Genomic DNA, 21,012 nt, shown 5'->3' on the forward strand with positions numbered 1-21,012 from the left:
GCAATTTCTGTACAGTTGTAGCAAATACGAGGGTTTGAAAAGAACTGTACAGTTTAGCTTCAAGTTTTAAACGCCCCTAAATATCTTGTCCTACTTTCCTCTCTAATTTAGTTCCCATCCTGTAACACAGGTTGGTTCATTTATCACAGCATTTTACTACGATTTCCTCTTTTTAAACCATATCCGCTGGTTTTTAAGCCAATAGATATTATTTCTGGCCGATACTCCTTGTGCCTAAGTGCCTTCAAGGGTCGCTGCTACACAGTTTTAATTTCACAAAACTAATATTAGTATTATTACTAATAACTATGGTTAAAACTTGAAGCTAAACTGTACAGTTCTTTTCAAAGCATATAATTTAATATGAATTCAATATTATTCTGAATTGTTGATAAGTTTGCTTCTATATCTAGCTTATTCTGTTGTCACAATATTTATGAGACAGTGATTTATTGAGCAAGTTTCTTCTACGATACTTGCGACAATAATTTTAGGCCAGCAAACTTAAAAGCTTTATTGCTTTGTCAAATTATTTTGATTGATGTTTAGTGTTGTTGACTAGCTTAGTAATGAATTCAGCAAACTGAAACCTGTTATAAATAAGTATTTTAATATTAATTTCTCTTTTCAAAACACATCGAACAAAAACAAACACAAATGGATCGCCTTTTAGAGCTTACATTTGGGAGGAGCATTCCGTCAGATTGTTGCTTAATCCCAACTCTTGAGGCAAGATATCAAGATGATGACTAACCTGTGAGTAGTAATCAATGTGATGCAGTATATGAATGCGCTAAAGACCGCCCACTTGGAATCGAGCGAGTGCTCCTGAGGCTGTCGACTCCAGACACGGACATGAACAAACTATAAGTGTTACTGACTTCTTCTTTTGTAACTCTTTCTTTATACGTACAGGTTCTTTGACGAGTGGGCCATCTTTTAAGGCCTGCAATTAACAGGAGCATTCAGTCCTTACTCCTTACTTGAAGCAGGGTATCAAGATCATAACTAACATATAATGGTAATCAATGTGATGCAATATAGGAATCCAGCACGAGCTACTGAGGCTGTACATTGGGTGCTTGCCGTACTGCCGCCACGATGGAATACTCGAACTTTGGAAGCTGCACGTAACAAGCTGGCTTCAGAGACGGATATGGATAAACTATAAGTGTTATTGCCTTCTTCTTTCTAGCCCTATCCTTATGTCTAAAGATTGTAACCCTTTCTTTATACACACCGGTTCTTAGGCAAGTAAACGGCCTTTTAGAGCCTGTATTTAGGAGGAGCATTAAACCAGGTTCTCGTTCCAAGCTCCTGAAGCAAGGTATCAACAAGGTACCTACCTATAGTTGTAATCAATGTGATGCAGTATATTAGAGCGCCAGAGAATGTCCACTTGGAGTCCAGCGCCAGCTCCTGAGGTTGCACATCGGGCGCCTGCCGTGCTGCCGCCACGATAGATGACTCGAACTTGCGGAGCTGCTCGTGGACCAGGCGGGTCCAGTTGCGCTCGTAGAGGACGTTGAGGCGCTCTGGAAGGAAAGGGATAGCATTAAGGTATGAAGCGAATAGACGTCAAGAAAACTGATGTAGTATATTTCAGTCAAAATCAAATAGATAGTGACGGGCAAAGTGGCCAAATATATCGTAAGACACCTTTGTTACCATAGAAATAAGGATTAGTTATGTGCCGATTAGAAACTATCCAAAATTGAGAAGTTATTTTCGTAAATTCCTGGTGAAGAAGTTCTCAATATGCTCATTTCTTTATTATCTTACGTACGTGTCGTTATATTAAACATTGTTGAGATCAGTAAAGTTTTCATCTAGAAAATTGGCAAATTGAATAATAGAAATTCTCACGAAATCCGGCTGAAGGACTCTTGGGAATTATGTCGCATTAAAAGCTTGTTAGTTGCTGGCAATAGGAAGATAGGTAGTTAAATACAATATTATTTACTGTATTCAAATAAAAAGACAAAAGGCAGTGTAAACAATAATTTGTGAATAAATAAATATAATCGGACATTCTTACACAAATTCACTACGTCCCACAGTAAGCTCAATAAGGCTTCTGTTGAGGGTGCTTAGACAACGATATATATAATATATAAATATTTATAAATACTTAAATATATAGAAAACACCCATGACTCAGGAACAAATATCCGTGCTCATCACACAAATAAATGCCCTTACCAGGATTTGAACCCGGGACCATCGGCTTCATAGGCAGGGTCACTACCCACTAGGCTAGACCGGTCGTCAAAAAAGACAATAATAAAAAAGACGATAGGTGTTTTTGTCGTTAAAAGTCGATTTTCTCGACACAACTTTTCTAAAAATCTAGACAAAATAGGCCTGAGTATAGATTAGAAACAGTATATTCTTTATTTGCACAAAAAATACATTTCCATTTCCTTAAATAATATTCTAATACTTATTCGTAATGATTATTTATTCCAATTAAACGGGAAACCTTATTTTTGACATCATCTCAAATTGACACCCAACTGGGTCACGAGATACCGGGGACGTGAAAAATTACAATCCCACTTAATAACCCGTGAAACCCCTTCGGTGTCTGCTTAGCTTCGTTCAAGTTTAAATTGCTGTTGGAAATTTTCTGAAAATTGGGTCCTGTGACAGGTCCTTGTCTGAACACTTTGTCTTTTTTGTTCCTGATACTCGTAATTAAAAACATCACTTTAACAAAGCTCCATAATTTGGATATAAGCGAAAACTATGTTACCAAGTCAATTTTATTTAAAGTTGTATTAAAATCTTAATCCATTGCAATAAGTTGAAAAATTTCATACATACTAATGAACTCGACTATACTATACTAATCACGAGCTATTTCGATTCTAATAGTATAGTATAGTAGAAAAACGTGTCCCAAGACTTTTTCCAATCCGTTACCATTTTTTATAAACTTTGTATGACGGTAACGAAATGGAAGGATCGAAAAATATATGGAATTTTTGAGGTAGGATTAAAAGAGCTCGTGATTTTGAGTAGAAATTACATTAAAAAATCCCAAATTTGAAAAATATATCAGTGTATAGTTGGTGTCATTAATGAATGCGCGTGCTTTAATTCGTAATGTGACGAAAGATTAGATTTGACAAATCTGCGCTTCATCGTGGATGTATAGACACAACTTTAAATAAAATTTTCGCTACCGGTGAAATAGCCTCTCCTATCCTTAACTTTCGGGAACTCGTGTATTTGTTTTTGTTTAGCTATTACTTTTTTGCATGACCTACTAGGGAAATAAATGGGCAATGCGGGTAAGGATCTTTTGTACCTGTACTTTCGTTTGAGATACAGTCACTTAAGATAATATTGACGAGTAAATATATAATACTATTCCTAGGTTTTAAGATCTCATTCTAGCGATGCCTCCTCGTTTCAGATATCCTATTTTCAGATTCTTTAATTCTTTACTATGTGGTACACATAGCTTAAGCATATACCCAAGTTAAAGGGTGTTCAGGCCGCCTGCAGTCTCTGGTCTTATTTGGCGGCCTGCCGTCCTAGGCCAATAACGTCTACACACCAAGCGATTATTACCTGCCAGCAATGGCCTGCTGCCACCTCTGCGACCATACTTTAGTAGCTCAGAGTCATCAGGCCCAAACCTACACTGGAAATCTGTGGCTTCCTTAAAGATGACCAGGTATAGGTAGCCCCAGACCTGGAGTTCAAAGATTACCTACAATGTATGTCTGACACTTCAGTTTTCTACAGAGAGCGTCACGCGATCACCCGTCATAGAAAACCAAGTGTCGGATGCTTCGTCCCAGACCCTCTATTCCTTTATTCTGTTAGAAACTGTCCTTCCGAAACTAATGACAGATGGTGACGAACGTGCCCAAACTTTCCAAGGAACCCTAAAAATAGCCACCGAATTTCCCTTCTATAAGATAAGATGTTCACAAGAGCCCATTATAACTTCGATGGCCGACACTTAAATTAACGGCCACCGCAATCACCGGCCCTGTTTAGTTTAATCTAAAGTTAAAAGAGCTATTTAACTTTTAAGATTTCGTTGAGGCGCCCTTGTTGTGACTGTCTTTCATTAGATCAAAGTTGAACTTTCTAGTTTTAATTTGAGAGTAACTTTTGTAATGAAAGCTAGATTGTAATTTATCAAGCGGGCAATTTTATTTGGAATTGTACAATACACTTTTTTTTTATTTGGACATAATAATATTGCACAAGTATTTGTCTGTCTGCGTTGCCTTTGTCTTTGTTAATTTATTAGCAACCGAGCCGTGTGTCTTATATTGTTTACATTATATCTCAATTATATGTCCCCGGTATTTCCTCCACCACATTTAAAATGTAATTACTGAAATACTTTTTTCGGGAATAGGCATTATAATTCAAATAATTCAAAAAAAAAATCTGCAAGTAGGCCTCAAGGGCTCTTTTACAAGTCAATACAACATTATAGTAACATCATTATAGTGACATGAAAAATACATATCAACATTTATAAATACAACAGCCAATACCTAGGTATAACATTACATTATAATAATCTTAAAATAAATAATTACTATAATACAATAGAGATGTATAGTCTCTATGGTTAGAAATACATTAAATCTGGAGATATAAAAGGTCCCCAATGTCAGAGTACTAATACTAATAGGATTTGGAGGTGTAAAGTCTCACCAAATGTCCAAATAAAATTTATACTTAATAAATAAATCGCGTCTGGACTGTTAAGCTAGCAGTCTCATAAACTAATGCTACAGAATACCTACATAACTAGTATAACTAGTATGTAGGTACCAAGTCAAGAATATTAAACAATATTACAGAGACGTATAGTCTCCAATGAAATTACTTATTGCTAATATGGTTTAAAATAGATTTAAGCAATTTATGTATTAAAATACTTACTTATAAAATATAACCACGTTTATGTTTCTTTGTCTTTCTCATCATATTTTCATGAGGTCTAATTTTTAGGGTTCCGTAGCCAAATGGCAAAAAACGGAACCCTTATAGATTCGTCATGTCCGTCTGTCTGTCCGATTCTGTCACAGCCACTTTTTTCCGAAACTATAAAAGCTATACTGTTCAAACTTGGTAAGTAGATGTATTCTATGAACCGCATTATGATGTTCACACAAAAATAGAAAAAAAACAATAAATTTTGGGGGTTCCCCATACTTAGAACTGAAACTCAAAAAATCTTTTTTCATCAAACTCATACGTGTGGGGTATCTATGGATAGGTCTTTAAAAATGATATTGAGGTTTCTAATATCATTTTTTTCTAAACTGAAAAGTTTGCGCGAGAGACACTTCCAAAGTGGTAAAAAGTGTGTCCCCCCCCCCGTAACTTCTAAAATAACAGAATGAAAAATCTAAAAAAAATATATGATATACATTGCCATGCAAACTTCCACCGAAAATTGGTTCGAACGAGATCTAGTAAGTAGTTTTTTTTTAATACGTCATAAAAATTAAAAAAAAAATTTTTTTTCATCAAACCCATACGTGTGGGGTATCTATGGATAGGTCTTCAAAAATGATATTTAGGTTTCTAATATCATTTTTTTCTAAACTGAATAGTTTGCGCGAGAGACACTTCCAAAGTGAAAAAATGTGTGTCCCCCCCCCTGTAACTTCTAAAATAACAGAATGAAAAATCTAAAAAAAATATATGATATACATTGCCATGCAAACTTCCACCGAAAATTGGTTCGAACGAGATCTAGTAAGTAGTTTTTTTTTAATACGTCATAAAAATTTAAAAAAAAAATTTTTTTCATCAAACCCATACGTGTGGGGTATCTATGGATAGGTCTTCAAAAATGATATTTAGGTTTCTAATATAATTTTTTTCTAAACTGAATAGTTTGCGCGAGAGACACTTCCAAAGTGAAAAAATGTGTGTCCCCCCCCCTGTAACTTCTAAAATAACAGAATGAAAAATCTAAAAAAAATATATGATATACATTACCATGCAAACTTCCACCGAAAATTGGTTTGAACGAGATCTAGTGAATAGTTTTTTTTTAATACGTCAATAAATTAAAAAAAATTTTTTTCATCAAACCCATACGTGTGGGGTATCTATGGATAGCTCTTCAAAAATGATATTTAGGTTCCTAACATCATTTTTTTCTAAACTGAATAGTTTGCGCGAGAGACAGTTCCAAAGTGGTAAAATGTGTGTCCAAAGTGGTAAAATGTTGAACAAGATCTAGCAAGTAGATTTTTTTTTAATACGTCTTAAATGGTACGGAACCCTTCATGCGCGAGTCCGACTCGCACTTGGCCGCTTTTTTAAACTGCTTACAGTGGTATAAATCCAATTCTAGATACAGCATTTACGACTCCCTCTTCGCGGCATAATAAGAAATTACAATATAAATTACGGTAAATTCATTTACACAAATTTAAAAAAAAAGTAAATTTATTAAAAAAAATTTTTTTAAATCAATCAGTTACATAAACATCAAATAAGAATTTATATTATGATCGTCTTATATGAAGTATCTTGAATAACGCAAAACACGTTCGACAACGCGTCAGTTACGAATCTAGAAAGGTAATCAACCTTTGAATTGAAAAATCCGTATGTTTAATTCTATATACGTTACTTATACAAACAAATATTATAAAAATATGCATAAAACGTTTTACTTTGTCCTGTTAATTAGTCTGTCAGAGCGTGTTATTTATTCCGTTTCTCTCAAATCACATCCTTAAGCTAAAATTGTTTCATTATTCGGATTTCTCCCGTCTTTTCTACGTGATCGGTCTTCTAAACTTCTAATTAAAATTCCAGCTAATAATAAAACTCTAAACAAGCGTTGAAAATCGGACGTCGCTGATTGGCTCATTCAAGTGAACGTTCGTTCTCAATTTAAAATGTGAATTCAATAACGTTAGCTTAATTGTATTCGTGCTCACAGTCACATGCATGTGGTTGAAACTATGTTGAAACTAAGTCAATCTGGTTATTTTATTAAGAGGCTGTCAATACCTAAAGCGCGCACACTGTCTATTTGTATCGGAGTAAATGAGATAGCACTGTCGCATGTTACTGGGCCTGGGCAAGGGAATAATAAGTAAAATATTTAAATAAAAAAAGTGGATTATTAGTGTAATATTTTACTCGTTAGCGGTTTAGATATAAATGTTTTGAAATTGTGATTTTAATTGCAGACCCATAAGTCAAAACAATAAAGACATAGAACCGTTTAATTGTGATTTTAAGACCAATCTTTGCAATTACTTTCTATCGAGCCGATTTCATTCAATCATGTATCGAGTACAACCACGGTCTTTGTAATATAATTAATATGAACATATATTTTTCTTACTTGACTAAAACAAATAGGCTTTCTTAAAAAACTGTTTAAGTAACATCAATTTCAAGGACATTGGGTGTTGACAGCCTCTTAACACTTTGTTTAGAAAGAAACCCATTTTACTTTGTAATATTTTGCGTAAAGACAAATAAATATTTAATAATTTACATAAAACTCAAAGTGGGTAGACATGTAAATAAGTTCTTTTTCATAAGCTATTATATATATACAGAGGATTACTATAACTAGCTTAAATTTAAAATAGGCCCTTGAGGAATTGTACCAAGGATTTCATCCGCAACTATTGATACTGACTGTACCAAGGATGCCGGCGGAATTTCCTCGTTATATCGCAATGCTAATACGTTGTGCGAGGAAGCCGCCAGCTCTTCGGTCACCACACCAGTTACGTCAACCAGACGCTTCGTGATTTCTTATAAATAAGTTTACGTTTAGTACCTTTGACGAAGTTTTGTATGTAAAACTACTTACTCACTTAAATTTCTTTGTATGACATTTTTTACCAACGAAAACTAGAACCAGACATTCAAATGCGTTATGTAAATGATCATGTTAATTAAAAATGAGACTGTAACTTCCATTGTATGGCAGCGACTATAGTTTATTTTTTTATCCCGTAGACAAAATGACATTTCATGTGTTGCTAGTTTTTTACGTCTTATAAATAGTGATGTGCTACAACCGGTACTAATCGAAAATAAACTATTGGGAGTTACTTATATAGGCATGCACCATTATGAGGCATTTAGAAAGATTGTATCCAGATCTATATTAATATTGTGTAATAATTCTAATATTTAAAAGCGATTTTATTGTAAGATTAACAGTCACCTCGAAGCTCATAATGCAATTATTAAATGTTTGAGTGGATTAGTAATGAGTAGATTTTATTTATTGTTTACTTCCTATCATGTAGTGAGTACATTTCATTAATTGTTTATTTTGAATCTAAAATTAATTTAATATTTATCGGTTATTCACAAACCGAAATCAAAGATCAGCACTATTTGTTGTAAGCTGGTCACATTATTTCTACGTTTGACATTTGTGGTTGTCATTTTAGTCTACGGAATAAAAAAAACAGACTTTAATATTGCACATAACTCTTGAGTGCGTGCGAGATACATTGCGTGTCAAATCAAAATCAAAGCTGGGTTGCTACTGTTTGTACCTACATGAACAATAATTATCGCTTCATGGACAGTAATTACTATATATGGTATAACAATAGCATAGTAATTATACAATTTGAGACACTGAGTTGAACATAATTGAGCTGAAGGCAATTCGACTATTCTAATTCGAATAACGATTTACGACATCGCGTAATGTGCAAACCCCGTTTTTAATGCCTTTTTTTTAATACTATAGCTGTGCAAACAAGCATACGGACCGCCTGATGGTAAGTAGTCTCCGGAGCTTATATACGCCTGCAACTCCAGAGGTACACATGCGCGTAGCCGACCTTAACACTCCGCACCCTTACTCACCGGCAGGAACACAACACTGTGTACCGTTTAGGTATTCAACATGTAGTATAGAGGATTTAAATAAGTTTAGTATAATTTCTTCAAAAAAAATATTGGTTGCTGTTGGGGACGGGTGGGTGGTGAAACTGGCGAAGTTGGAGTATTTTAGAATTTGTATTTTTTTATTTTATTTCCACGAAGCTCTTTTCATTTTGACTTTGGTAGATAGTTTTAATAGCGACTCTCAATTTTACTAAATTGGAACACTATAACAAACAAATTTGTTTTTTTTTTTAAATAACATGATATTTTATTACCACAAATTTAAATTATCAAAACAACAGTGTAATGTAATCGAACAAACATCAATATTAATTATAAATACAAAACAAAATACTAAAAAGGGCTATCTAAAAACTAGTGCATATGTGTAAGTAACCTAATATGCGCCTCCACCCTGCATCGTACCTGGCTCAAAAGTACCCATAATGCCTGCATATAAAATATAAACCAAAATAAATAAATTGTTCGGTTTCGAATTGCAACACCGATAACGGAGCTTAGTTTTGGACCCGGGTACGTCCTTAAACTACGTCCACAAAAGAGGTATGGGCATTGTGAATGTCATCTCGCTTTGTGTGGTAGGGCACAGCACAGCGGATGTCATTCCAGATCTAGAGCAGAGCCCAACTGGGGAAGTACCTCCACCTTACAGAAAACCGCAGCCAAATAACACTAGACCCTACTCATAGTGTTGCGTTCCTACCGGTGAGTAAGGTTGCCAGAGCTCAACGAGGGGTGGGAGAGGGTTAGGGTCGGCAACGCGCATGTAACTCCTCTGGAGTTGCAGGCGTACATAGGCTACGGATACTGCTTACCATCAGGCGGGCCGTATGCTTGTTTGCCACCGACGTAGTATAAAAAAAAAGAAAAAAAGTTAAGAGAGTTGTAATGTCACGAGCTAGCATAAATAATGTGATATTGCGGCTCTTTTGACCTATTGCCAGAATTAGGGCAATTATGCCCTCGGTCTAGCTCTTGATTAATTACAACAACGTGTCAATTAATAAGCAGTTACTATGTGATTGCTATATTACCTGAATTACAAACTGGGCATTTTCTAAAATAAATATTGATAACCTGATTCTTACAAATCTGGACTTTCTTGGGCTCATCTTTCTCTCCTATTCCTAATGGAAGATACATAAGACTATCTCGTTCTGTCAATTTCCCCACCACTCATGACTAATCCATTCTAAATACTAGATTCATAATGTAAACACAGCTTTATTTAAAAATATTTTCTTTTAAGAGAAACTCGCGAAAATGTTTTCTAACAAGTTAAAAATAACTTTTTTGCCGACGTGACGAAGACAAAACGATATTTTGCGTGTTCACGAAAATTACTTGATCTAGATAATCATATAATGAATACCTGCTGAAATATTGTTATTAAATTTAGACCATACAATAAGCTGACCTACCCTATTAACGACCAGTACCGTATCTCGAAATTAAAGTAAAGGGAAATGGAGAAATCACCTCCTATAGAAATAATCGAACTCTTATGCGAAATCGAATGATTATTGACCAGCTTACAAGAAGCGTGCAAATTTTTCCATTCCTTGCTTTTTGCTTGCTTGCTTATCTGCTTGCTTGCTTATCCGCTTGATAAAAAAAATGTTTATTGTGTCTCAAGTCAGAGTGTTTACATCGATGATTGAGCTTTTGCTAATTCTCAATAGTTGACACCTTTCTGTCACTATAACTAATGACGTAAGTTTAAAGACGTGCAGTCGGACGTATAATTTCGGTATCGGCCGCCGTTTGTATATTATCAATTTTTTATAAAAAAAAAAAATTGCTTCGGGCAAGACTCGATCTCAAAATAGACCAACGGACCTACCAAAGCTTACCAGACCCGTGCGGATTTGTCCATCATAACGATGTGATTTACACACCTTAATTCGACATCAGCGACAACCTAATTATAGGCTTTTCTGTATCTAGTACAGTCAGCATCAAAAGTAGCGGATCAAATAACGCTTCATAAGTATCTACCATTCTGTAACGGCTTTACAAAAAGTTATGTCTTTAATATAAAACAACTAAGACTGTAAATGATCTATTTTTGAACGCAAATTTTTGAAAATTATTTACATTTGTAAAAGTTATACAGAATATCAGATACTTTTGGCGCGTTGATTCATCCACTACTTTTGATGCTGACTGTATAACATAATATCGACACTCTATACTGTGTTAGGTTTTTAAGTGAATAAAGATTTATTATTTATTATTATTCTACCTCCTCCTCCTCCAGGTGTGGTATTTTTTTCTTTAGTTAAAATAGTATTTTATACAATCGTGATATAATAGAGAGCTTTTCAGTCGAGTACCGTTTTTAGGCTACGAAGCTTGCTGAGTTGCCTAAGTAAGGTACGAGATTGAAAAGCTCTATTATATCATTATTGTATACAATACTTTTTCCACGAGTACCCTTTTATACCCAAAATAGTACCCTTTTTACTATAAAACCTAAATAATTAATGAAAATTGGTATCTCAGTAGGTACACAAAAATATAGATATAAACGCGCGACTCCCGGCCCGCACCCGTTTAATCTTTTTTATTGAAGCGCGGCGGCACGTGATCGGTCAATTTATTTTATAGGTGACTATAGCTTATCGAAATGAATCTTATAGTTGAGTGGTACATGAAAAATACTCAATTATAGTTTGATATACGAAATCTTAATTCAACCATTACAGTCGATGAGTAGAAAAAATTATAATGTCACTTGTATCTGCTACGTACAAAATTATCTTATATAAGTAGTTATATTATTGTACACATACATGATTTAGTATCTTTCAAACCAATCACTTTCTTCAATTCCGCTATTCCTCTGAGGTAAGGTACTTATATTTTACGTTTAATCCGGGTATGGAAAACCGCTATCGCCGCCGCACGACCGCGAGTCTGAAATAAAATCTAAAAGAATAAATCCGGTATCGGTGCAGTTACCAGACGCAAGGACTTACCTGATACGTTCAGGAATTTTGAACATTTTTCAACCATGCAGCAGGAACACAGGAGCAGATTTTTAACAACTTGTTAAGCTTATGATTTTGATCTTATTTTATCTTATTATTATGTCCTTGAAGATCGCGCACGCTGACTGCGTATGTGAAATGAGATGAAAGTCGTTCGCCAATCACCTAGACACTGGGAATAGATTTGAGTCAGGACTCAAGAGACTTCCTGCAAATCTATTCCCAGTCCACAAAAACTTGGATCTTTTTAAATCGAGAGTGGGTGTTCTACCTTTTTGCCGAAGTTTTATTGACCGAATTTCACTTACCAACCAACTTTTAGGTAGAGTTATTGTTAAGAAGATTATTATTATGACATACAACCAAATTTCTCCAAATCATTCATTTAGATACAAAAAAAACCATGATAACGTCTATTCATTCGACAGAGACAAGATAGGTGAGGTGAGACGACGGGTGAAGCGAGGAGCGCGTTAGGTGAACCGCAACCTAACAGCGACAGCCAGCCAGAGCCGACTTTTTTGCATCGAACGATGTTAGATTACAAAAATAAACGTTTTATGTTTCGTATTAGAAAACTTATAAATTCATTCTGCTACCTAACACATTCCGTTTCAAAAAGTGTCTTTTAAGTTGTTGTACAAACATAATGTGGCCCACTCCACATCACTATTAAAAGTACGCAGATAGAATAATTTCACAAAACCTTCTTCGTGTGGACCGACAACGCCCAAGCTCACGAAAGTTAACAACATGGCGGCGCGCGGGCTGGCAACCTATGCTAAGCAACGATCGCCGCTCGCGCCACCGACTCGACGCGCCCCTCCTGCAGTGTTACTTACGTCACGGGATAGATCGCACGCGCATCGCCCAAGTTAATCTTATCCCGCTTATCCGTATGCCTACTTGACGACAATAGCTTATTGTACTTATATATCGTGAGCGTGACACTAACCTATAGACACAGTGACTAATAAAAGTGGTGTGGCGCATGAACTACCAAGTGTTCGGTGGACTGTTTACGTTTGTGCTAACGCTTATGTTTATATGCTAAAGTTAATAATAATAACTCTCTAACTGTAAATTTGTCATTACATACTGTTTACTAAGCTCGTGCGTTGTTATTTACGACCTGCGTAGGTTAGACATCTACAATACAGTTGCTACCTGTTAGGTTGGGAAATAATACGAATTATTATGTTGATTTGCTACTTGATTATTCGGCGAAATGAAATCATGCGAAAAATTGGTGGTGAAATGACATTCGGCAAAATAGTTTTCGGTAATAATTTAGGGAACCCGAGAGTGAATAGACATCTTTTAGTTAAGCATATTTCATCCTAGACTGCTGCAACGCAAGGTCCGTTCTCGCCGTTCTTGAAAATACATACCTAAACTTGCCCGACTCACTAGGGTTGCTTCTGTATTAATTTCGAATTTTAAAAAGGAGTAGGTAATATAGTTGAAATTTTCACAGATGTATTTCTGTTGCCGCTATAACAACAAATACTAAAAAGTACGGAACCCTCGGTGGGCGAGTCCGACTCGCACTTGTCCGTTTTTTTCGTACGTACAACATATACGTATATTGTGTAAACGCAATTTAGGTAGAAACGTTCTATTTATTTAAAACTAACGCCGAATATAGAATTGCGCTGAGGAATTGTTCTTTGTTTTCTTTTTATTTTAAATTTTCCTTTAAAACATTTACGAATTTTCTCAAGACATGTTTTCCCTTGTTATAGCTAATAGGACATTAAATATTTGATGTGAGTCTGATGGAACGAACTAAATTGTATTTTATGGGATCAATAAAATACACAGTATGAGATTTTATTTATTTTGTTGTTTCTCTGTATTCGTAAACGATGAAAATAATACATATAAAGCTATTTATAAAGTATGAAACGATTGTTTTATTTGGAAAGTAACTTAAACTGTGCTTTGCGTACACCTAAGTACGATAAAGAGAGTAGTGAACTAATTATTAAAAGAACTTACAAATTCCGTGTAACGTTTTTTTATTAATAAACAAAATATTAAATAAAAAATTAAGTCTATATTCCTACACCTACGCCTGGAAACAGACCTCCTCTCATAGTTTAAGAGGGATTGTAGTACTAATTAAGTGAAAAATCTACTTAATCATCATTGAGAAGCCAGGTTTCTATTTTTATTACTGTATAAGGGATAGAAATTATTAGTTTTCGTCTAAAAAGCCCGAAATTTCCCGAACGCTTGCTACAAAGCTTGAAATCCCTGTCGCATCGCCAGGCTTAGCCTCCGAGCGAAGTATTCACCCGCTCGAAGGTCGCCAGACACCGAGAGAAGTTTATGGGGAATTTCTTTTACAACTTGTTTGGTTTCTGACGACCACGGTCCAAAGGTTTCAATTGCAAGTGCCGCAAATTAGTATTTAATGCATATTTGCGACATGTATTATTAGAAGCTCAAAGTTACACAAAGACTTTCGGCAATCGTTTACTCTCGCATCCTTAGCTACTACGGGCACGTTACGCGCAGGGAAGACGACGCGATGGAGAGGCTGGTTGTTCAGGGCAGAGTGGATGGCACAAGGCCCAGATTGCGGCCCTCAATGCGATGGACCGACCAAGTGAAAGCTCTCACCGGGTCACCTCTGAATCTGTGCGCGGTAGGCAATAAATAGAGAAGCATGGCGGGAAACAGCGAAAAAAGCCGTACAACGACCGCAATGACCACGACTACTCTGATAAGAGTATACGACTAAGAAGAAGAAAAGCGACATTTATTATGTTGGGTATCTTCTGCGGCCGTCCCCGGTTTTGAGGCCGAGCGCTGGATATGGGACGGAGCCAAAGTATCCACGCATATCACGTGCCACACCAAGGATTGTCCTAAAAACTAAGATACAACGAGCGTCCATCGGATCTTTTCCCGTCCGCCGCTGACAAGCCAGCTGGTCCGAGGGTTGCCAGTATGTTAACTGTGCCGAGAGCTCTGTGATCAGATCATTCAGGCTTGATTGGCAGTATAGTCCATGGCGTCCGAGGGCGTCGATTGGGCCTCCTTCTAGAGTAGCTTAGGACCAAGTTTGGGGTTTTAAAGAGATATTTAAAAAAATTCAGTTTTAATAAATAAATAAATATTATAGGACATTATTACACAAATTGACTAAGTCACAAGAGACAGTAAGCTCAATAAGGCTTGTGTTGAGGGTACTTAGACAACGATATATATAATATATAAATATTTATAAATGCTTAAATAAGTAGAAAACACCCATGAGTCAGGAACAAATATCCATGCTCATCACACGAATACATGCCCTTACCAGGATTTGAACCCGGGACCATCAGCTTCGTAGGCAGGGTCACTACCTACTAGGCCAAACCGGTCGTCAAAATCGAAAATCGACAAGGTCGGTTTAATATTTTAGTGTTGTCAATAGAGGACGTCTTGCAACTATATGGGGTAAATGAAACTACTCTATAAATAAAAGAAGTGAGTTTTGAGCTAGAGCCACTTATACGGTCAAGGAATTTAATTTCCTACCCATTTCGTACCTTGTCACAGTGACAAACAACATGAAACTCGCTAGAGACCTCATACTATTGTCACTGTGACAAGGTACGAAATGGGTAGGAAATTAAATTCTTTGACTGTACCATTGGGTGAACTCTCTTTTATTACTGGGGAAAGTGTGCCATAAATACAAGTGGCTCCAGACTTCTGGTATTTTTAAAGCAGTTGCATTTATCCCATAGGTGCAATTACCCTGGCTGACCTTAATGACACTTCTGTATTGATGACATATACATACATCAATATCATATAATAAGATACACATTTTTTTTACATATCTACTAAATGTATTCGTTTTTTTGTGCAAAATCCAATCTTCACGGCCCACACAGACAGCCAATCAAAACCCAGCAGAAACTAGCCGTTAATCCAGGAACCCACAATTCTTCATCCGCAAACGAAGCTCAAAAACAACGCCTGGGAAAACATCCGATTTTTCAATTTAGATCGTATCACGGCGCTGCAGTAATTTCGGGCGAAAAAATCGCATATTGAAATGTTACACCAGTTCGTCTGTCATTCACAAACGCTCAGAGAAACCAGTTTAAGACTGCCTTCCTGCCATGTAGTTGCTTTAAAATTCAGTGTCAACTTATACTAGACACGAGCTACACTCGTGAGAAAATCATTTGCGAATTACAGGCAGAGTCGGTCCTATCTCGATCTGGACACTGCCGCCGCCCGCAAGCCGAATTGAGTTCGTGATCTTGCATCCCCTATGTAACCGTATTTAATCTTTTCGGGAAACTTAACGGCTTTTTATACGGCAAAAAATCTGTTTGCTCATCTTCTGCCAATAAATAACTGTATATTTTAGGAATTATCGAAATTTACTTTTGAGTTGTTAGACCGCTTTTGTAAATAAATATTGAAGCAAGTTGGTAAGTTTGTGGGATATCATTTATGTTGTAATTCTCAACCGCTAAAGACTGTTCGTAATTGAATACAATGGATTTAGGGGCAAATTCTTGAAACCACTGCGAACATAAACTACAAGTGCTTTCGTAGTTATAAATATTATAGTATCTATACATTGTCCTTTTAAGTTTTAAGGGTTCCACAAACTTTGCAACAAATGATATGCCATTTTAGATAATTGCTGGTTAAGCAAAGTAAGAGCAACGAATTTAATTAATCGACCAAATGCCGCAGAGTATTGCAAATCGCATGCGATTATCGGTGACGTTTGTAGAAACCGTTACAGGCCTATAACTTTTGTACAATTTTTAATTTGCTCGTTCGATTTATTCGTACTTCCGACACCTTTAAATCTCACGAGTAAAATTAATTTTAAACTCTTTTTTACGAGTGGAATATAAAGTGCTGACTGTAAAATATTACTTTTGACAATAGAAACTCGACGAATGACCTATAAAGCGGTGCATTTTATGTGTCCTGAGAAGTAAGGTTTGCCCAAATCTAAAAGTCGTATCACCATGGAAAAGCTTTGGCTGTTAAGACCTTTTTCACGACGTGTTTTTTCGAGACGTGTGAGGAACTAGGAAATTTAAAAGGTAGTATGTTACTAGGAAAAGCCAGGGGTTACGACGTTTTTCGTTTGGGAATGCTTAAGTCGGTCGCAGCTCGCGACAAACGATGAGAGTCGTAACTGGAACGGAGTAGTAGTTAAACGTTTAGTTTTTGAGCTTTTAGATTATGAAAATGTGGTTTTCAATTAGTATGTATGTTTTTTTTTATTATGTCCTCGTATTACGAGTACATACTTTGAAGGACGAAAGTAAGCTTTTGGTGGCTGAGAGGAAGATCTTCGCAAAATCCTCGGCCCAACGCAGCGACCCGATGGCAGCTGGAGAATCCGCAAAAACGTCGAAGTCGAACATATAGTAGCTGAGCCAAATATCATGGGTGTCACAAAGGCGCAAAGGCTGCGGTGGCTTGGTCATCTAGAGCGTATGGGAGCCGATCGGGCGGTGAAAAGCATTTAATTTAATTTAATAAGCATTAGCATCAAACTTTGGGGAAACAGCTATCAGTATAACACAGAAGCTGCCTTCGTACTTCAGAAAAGAGCTATAAGGACCATAGTGCGCATACCTCAAATAGCTTCTTGCAGGAGTCATTTTGTTGATCTCAATATCCTTACTGTTCCGTCACTATATACGCTCGTACTCTTGATAGACTTAATCAAACATCTAAATAAATATGAGAGCTCATCGGACAGTGAGAAAAGAATGGCTACCAGACGTAAGGATATAAAAGGCAACATTATCCCTAGGCTCAACGTTATGAAACATGCAGCAGACTATCAGGCTGTGTTCATGTTCAACTATTTGCCTACTGAATACAAGTCTATTACAAATAGTAAAATCTTCAGTACAGGACTCAAACAGTATCTCTTGCAGAAATGTTATTACTCCATAGCAGATTTTATATTGGATGGCTGACTATTAAATATTATTCCTTGTTTTGACATGTTTAATTTTTACTTAATAATTGTGTGTATATTTTGTGTTTGACTTGTGTATTGTATTTGACTTGCAATGGAATGGTAATTTTAAAATCTTAGACTATGTTTTTATTATAGTGAGTAAGGTGTACTGTACATATTCGACACAATGTATATTGTTATGAATAATAAAAAAAAAAAAAGAACGTTTGAGGGAAAACCGACAGCACGCCGCCCAGCCGGTCGACTTAGGTATCGATGGGCGGATGTGGTGGACACGGATCTACGCGACATCCAGGTTGAAGACTAGCGAGAAACTGCACAGGACCGGGATCAGTGGCGAGCAGTCGTGTTGGAAGCCAAGACACACTTTGGGTCGCTGCGCCAGAAGAGTGAGTGTGATGTCCTCGTATACTGGTACATGTTTAAAGTTACACTTGCCTGTCGCCCGTAGCCTTGAGACCTATTCAAACTTATAATATTCAAATCATATCAGTCGCCTCGTGCGTCTTGCTTGCGTCAGTACATTTAAGCACAAGTACGAGCGAAATACATGCGCGAATCACGCAACTGACATCATTTCGATATCATTTTGGTGACACAATGTTAGTTTAAATCATTCCGTATTTGCTGCACGCCCCAATCGGTGCATACCTACTCAAACTCGTCTGATCTATTGTGATTAGCTCCTTACTTAATTAAAGGTATTACGCTTTAAGGAAAATCCTTTTACGACTTTCTTGATACGAATGCCTCGCAGAAATAAGAAATGGCATGGCCGGTTCTGTATCTGAGCGAGAGCTATTTATTTATTGTATTATTGCCTGAACTAATTTCGTTTGTAATTTACATTTAGAATTTATATTTTGCTAATGTATCATAACTATCTATAGTGTAATTTATTGTCACGCATCTAGTATCGATCTTTTGCGTTACTTTTAATATGGAATAAATAAATAATAATAATAAAAATTGGCCTCCTAGTCAAGTTGGCGTACTTATGTATATAGTGAAAGTCCACCATAGTTAATTATCTACAAATTTAAAAATAAAAGCACATGACATTGGGAGTAAATAACAAGGTAACTATTTGTCATGGATTATAATGTTTTGGTAGTATAACGTCGTACAAATAACTAGCACCAAAACACGTACGATCAAGCGAGGTTAGTAAAATCGTTACCGCTCATGTTTTCCAATAACGCCACTGTCAACAGTCTATCAACGTCGGAATCCTTGACAGGAGGAAATAACAGCAAGTGTGAATATTATTGTTAGGTTGCCGTTGTGTACATATAGGTATAGATAAATATTATGACATTTTTGACAGCTTATAATAGGCCAAAAAAAAGCGCTGGTGGCCTAGCGGTAAGAGCGTGCGACTTGCAATCCGGAGGTCGCGGGTTCAAACCCCGGCTCGTACCAATGAGTTTTTCGGAACTTATGTACGAAATATCATTTGATATTTACCAGTCGCTTTTCGGTGAAGGAAAACATCGTGAGGAAACCGGACTAATCCTAACAAGGCCTAGTTTACCCTCTGGGTTGGAAGGTCAGATGGCAGTCGCTTTCGTAAAAACTAGTGCCTACGCCAAATCTTGGGATTAGTTGTCAAGCGGACCCCAGGCTCCCATGAGCCGTGGCAAAATGCCGGGACACCGCGAGGAAGAAGAAGAATAGGCCAATTCGTTTATCACTTATCAGGCCGCGTAGCTAACGATACAATCAATGTATCGGTAAATATCAAATGACATTTCGTACATAAGTTCCGAAAAACTCATTGGTACGAGCCAGGATTTGAACCCGCGATCTCCGGATTGAAAGTCAGACGTCATATCCACTCGGCTACCACCGCTTACTAACCGTACAATATTCGTCGACGTACAATATATATATATCTAAATACCTTAGCATGGGTAAATATGACGCCATTTAATTTAAACAAAACTGAACTGAACTGACAATGACATATAATTTTTTTTTTTTTGATGACCCAGGGGGAATCCGTTATGGATCCCACTGGCCCGGGAGAAGCCGAGTGGGTATGTCCGACTTCCACGGACTAAACCCCCTGGGGTGTTCTGGCGCTCGCTTTGTTGACGGGGTTTCGGGAACACGGTTGCAGGCCACCGATACCCTGCCGGCGTTGCCCTTGCGGGACCATCTTTTCGGGCTGCTCGAGCAGCCTACTTCACTGAAGGCACCTCGGAACACGCGAGGGCCTTCCAGCTCGGAACCTCCTCAGGCGGGTGATGGAACTCTCGACCCATCACCCGCAGGGTTCCGTTAGGGTGGCAGCATTCGGGCCGCGAAGGCTCATCGCCGCCTGCCCGGCCTCCTGCGGCGCTGAAGGAGCGAGCTCGCATCATCCTCGCGCATTCGCTCTGCCGCCTCCTTCTGCGTCATGACGGTGACACTGAAGGAGGTCACTGCCGCCCATGCCTCCTCACTGTCCACCATACGGCGGATTAGCGCCGGCAGTGAGAGGTCACCTCCTATAGTCACTCCGCTAACCAATACTAACCAACCAATAAAAAATAAATAAATAAATAATTGGTAGATTTAACCAATTTTAATTATGCGTTAATTAACGACAAATCATTAACACAATATCTTAGCATGTTGCTGGCGACATTTGGCTGGATTTGGCTTTTGTTAAAGTTACAAGGTAAATTACACACTATGTAAGTCAGAAAAGATGTTATTCTTTTTTTATATTGTTATATATGCGTCTATTTAAAAATGATTTTTTATTTCTTAAGGTAGGCACTCCCTTTTTTTAGGAGCTAAAATGAAATGTAAACTACTAGGTATATTACCTGGGCTACGAAAACAAATCGATTTTAACTTAATTCATCAAAATCGGGTGCTATTAACTTTTTCTTTTGTTTTAAGAAAGTCACTGCCAGCTCGCTACGCGGGTTCTCGGCTGGTAAGCTCTTTTCGCTACAAAGGGGAAAATGCACGATATCGGCTACACGCGTAGCAGGTACGTAGCTGGCAGTGAATGCTTTAACCGTGGGCTCGTAGTCGAAATGCTACGGACGTACGTCGTAACGCTACGAACATTCAGTAGTAGGAGTATTCGAGAACATACACTTACAACTCGTTGGTGATTATCGCCGCACGAGATGCACTGCAAAAATCAAG

General features: G+C 37.1%; 1 protein-coding gene across 1 annotated transcript in view; it reads right to left on the reverse strand.

Moving 5' to 3' along the window:
* Positions 1-21,012, reverse strand: part of LOC133524011 (uncharacterized) — a 348,694-nt gene that overhangs the window by 2,653 nt on the left and 325,029 nt on the right. The window contains exon 3 of the mRNA XM_061859777.1: positions 1,347-1,535. Coding sequence (XP_061715761.1) covers positions 1,347-1,535 — 189 coding nt within the window. The remainder of the gene's footprint in view (positions 1-1,346; positions 1,536-21,012) is intronic.

The sequence above is a fragment of the Cydia pomonella genome, chromosome 13 (assembly GCF_033807575.1).
Source record: "Cydia pomonella isolate Wapato2018A chromosome 13, ilCydPomo1, whole genome shotgun sequence".
NCBI classification, from domain to species: domain Eukaryota; kingdom Metazoa; phylum Arthropoda; class Insecta; order Lepidoptera; family Tortricidae; genus Cydia; species Cydia pomonella.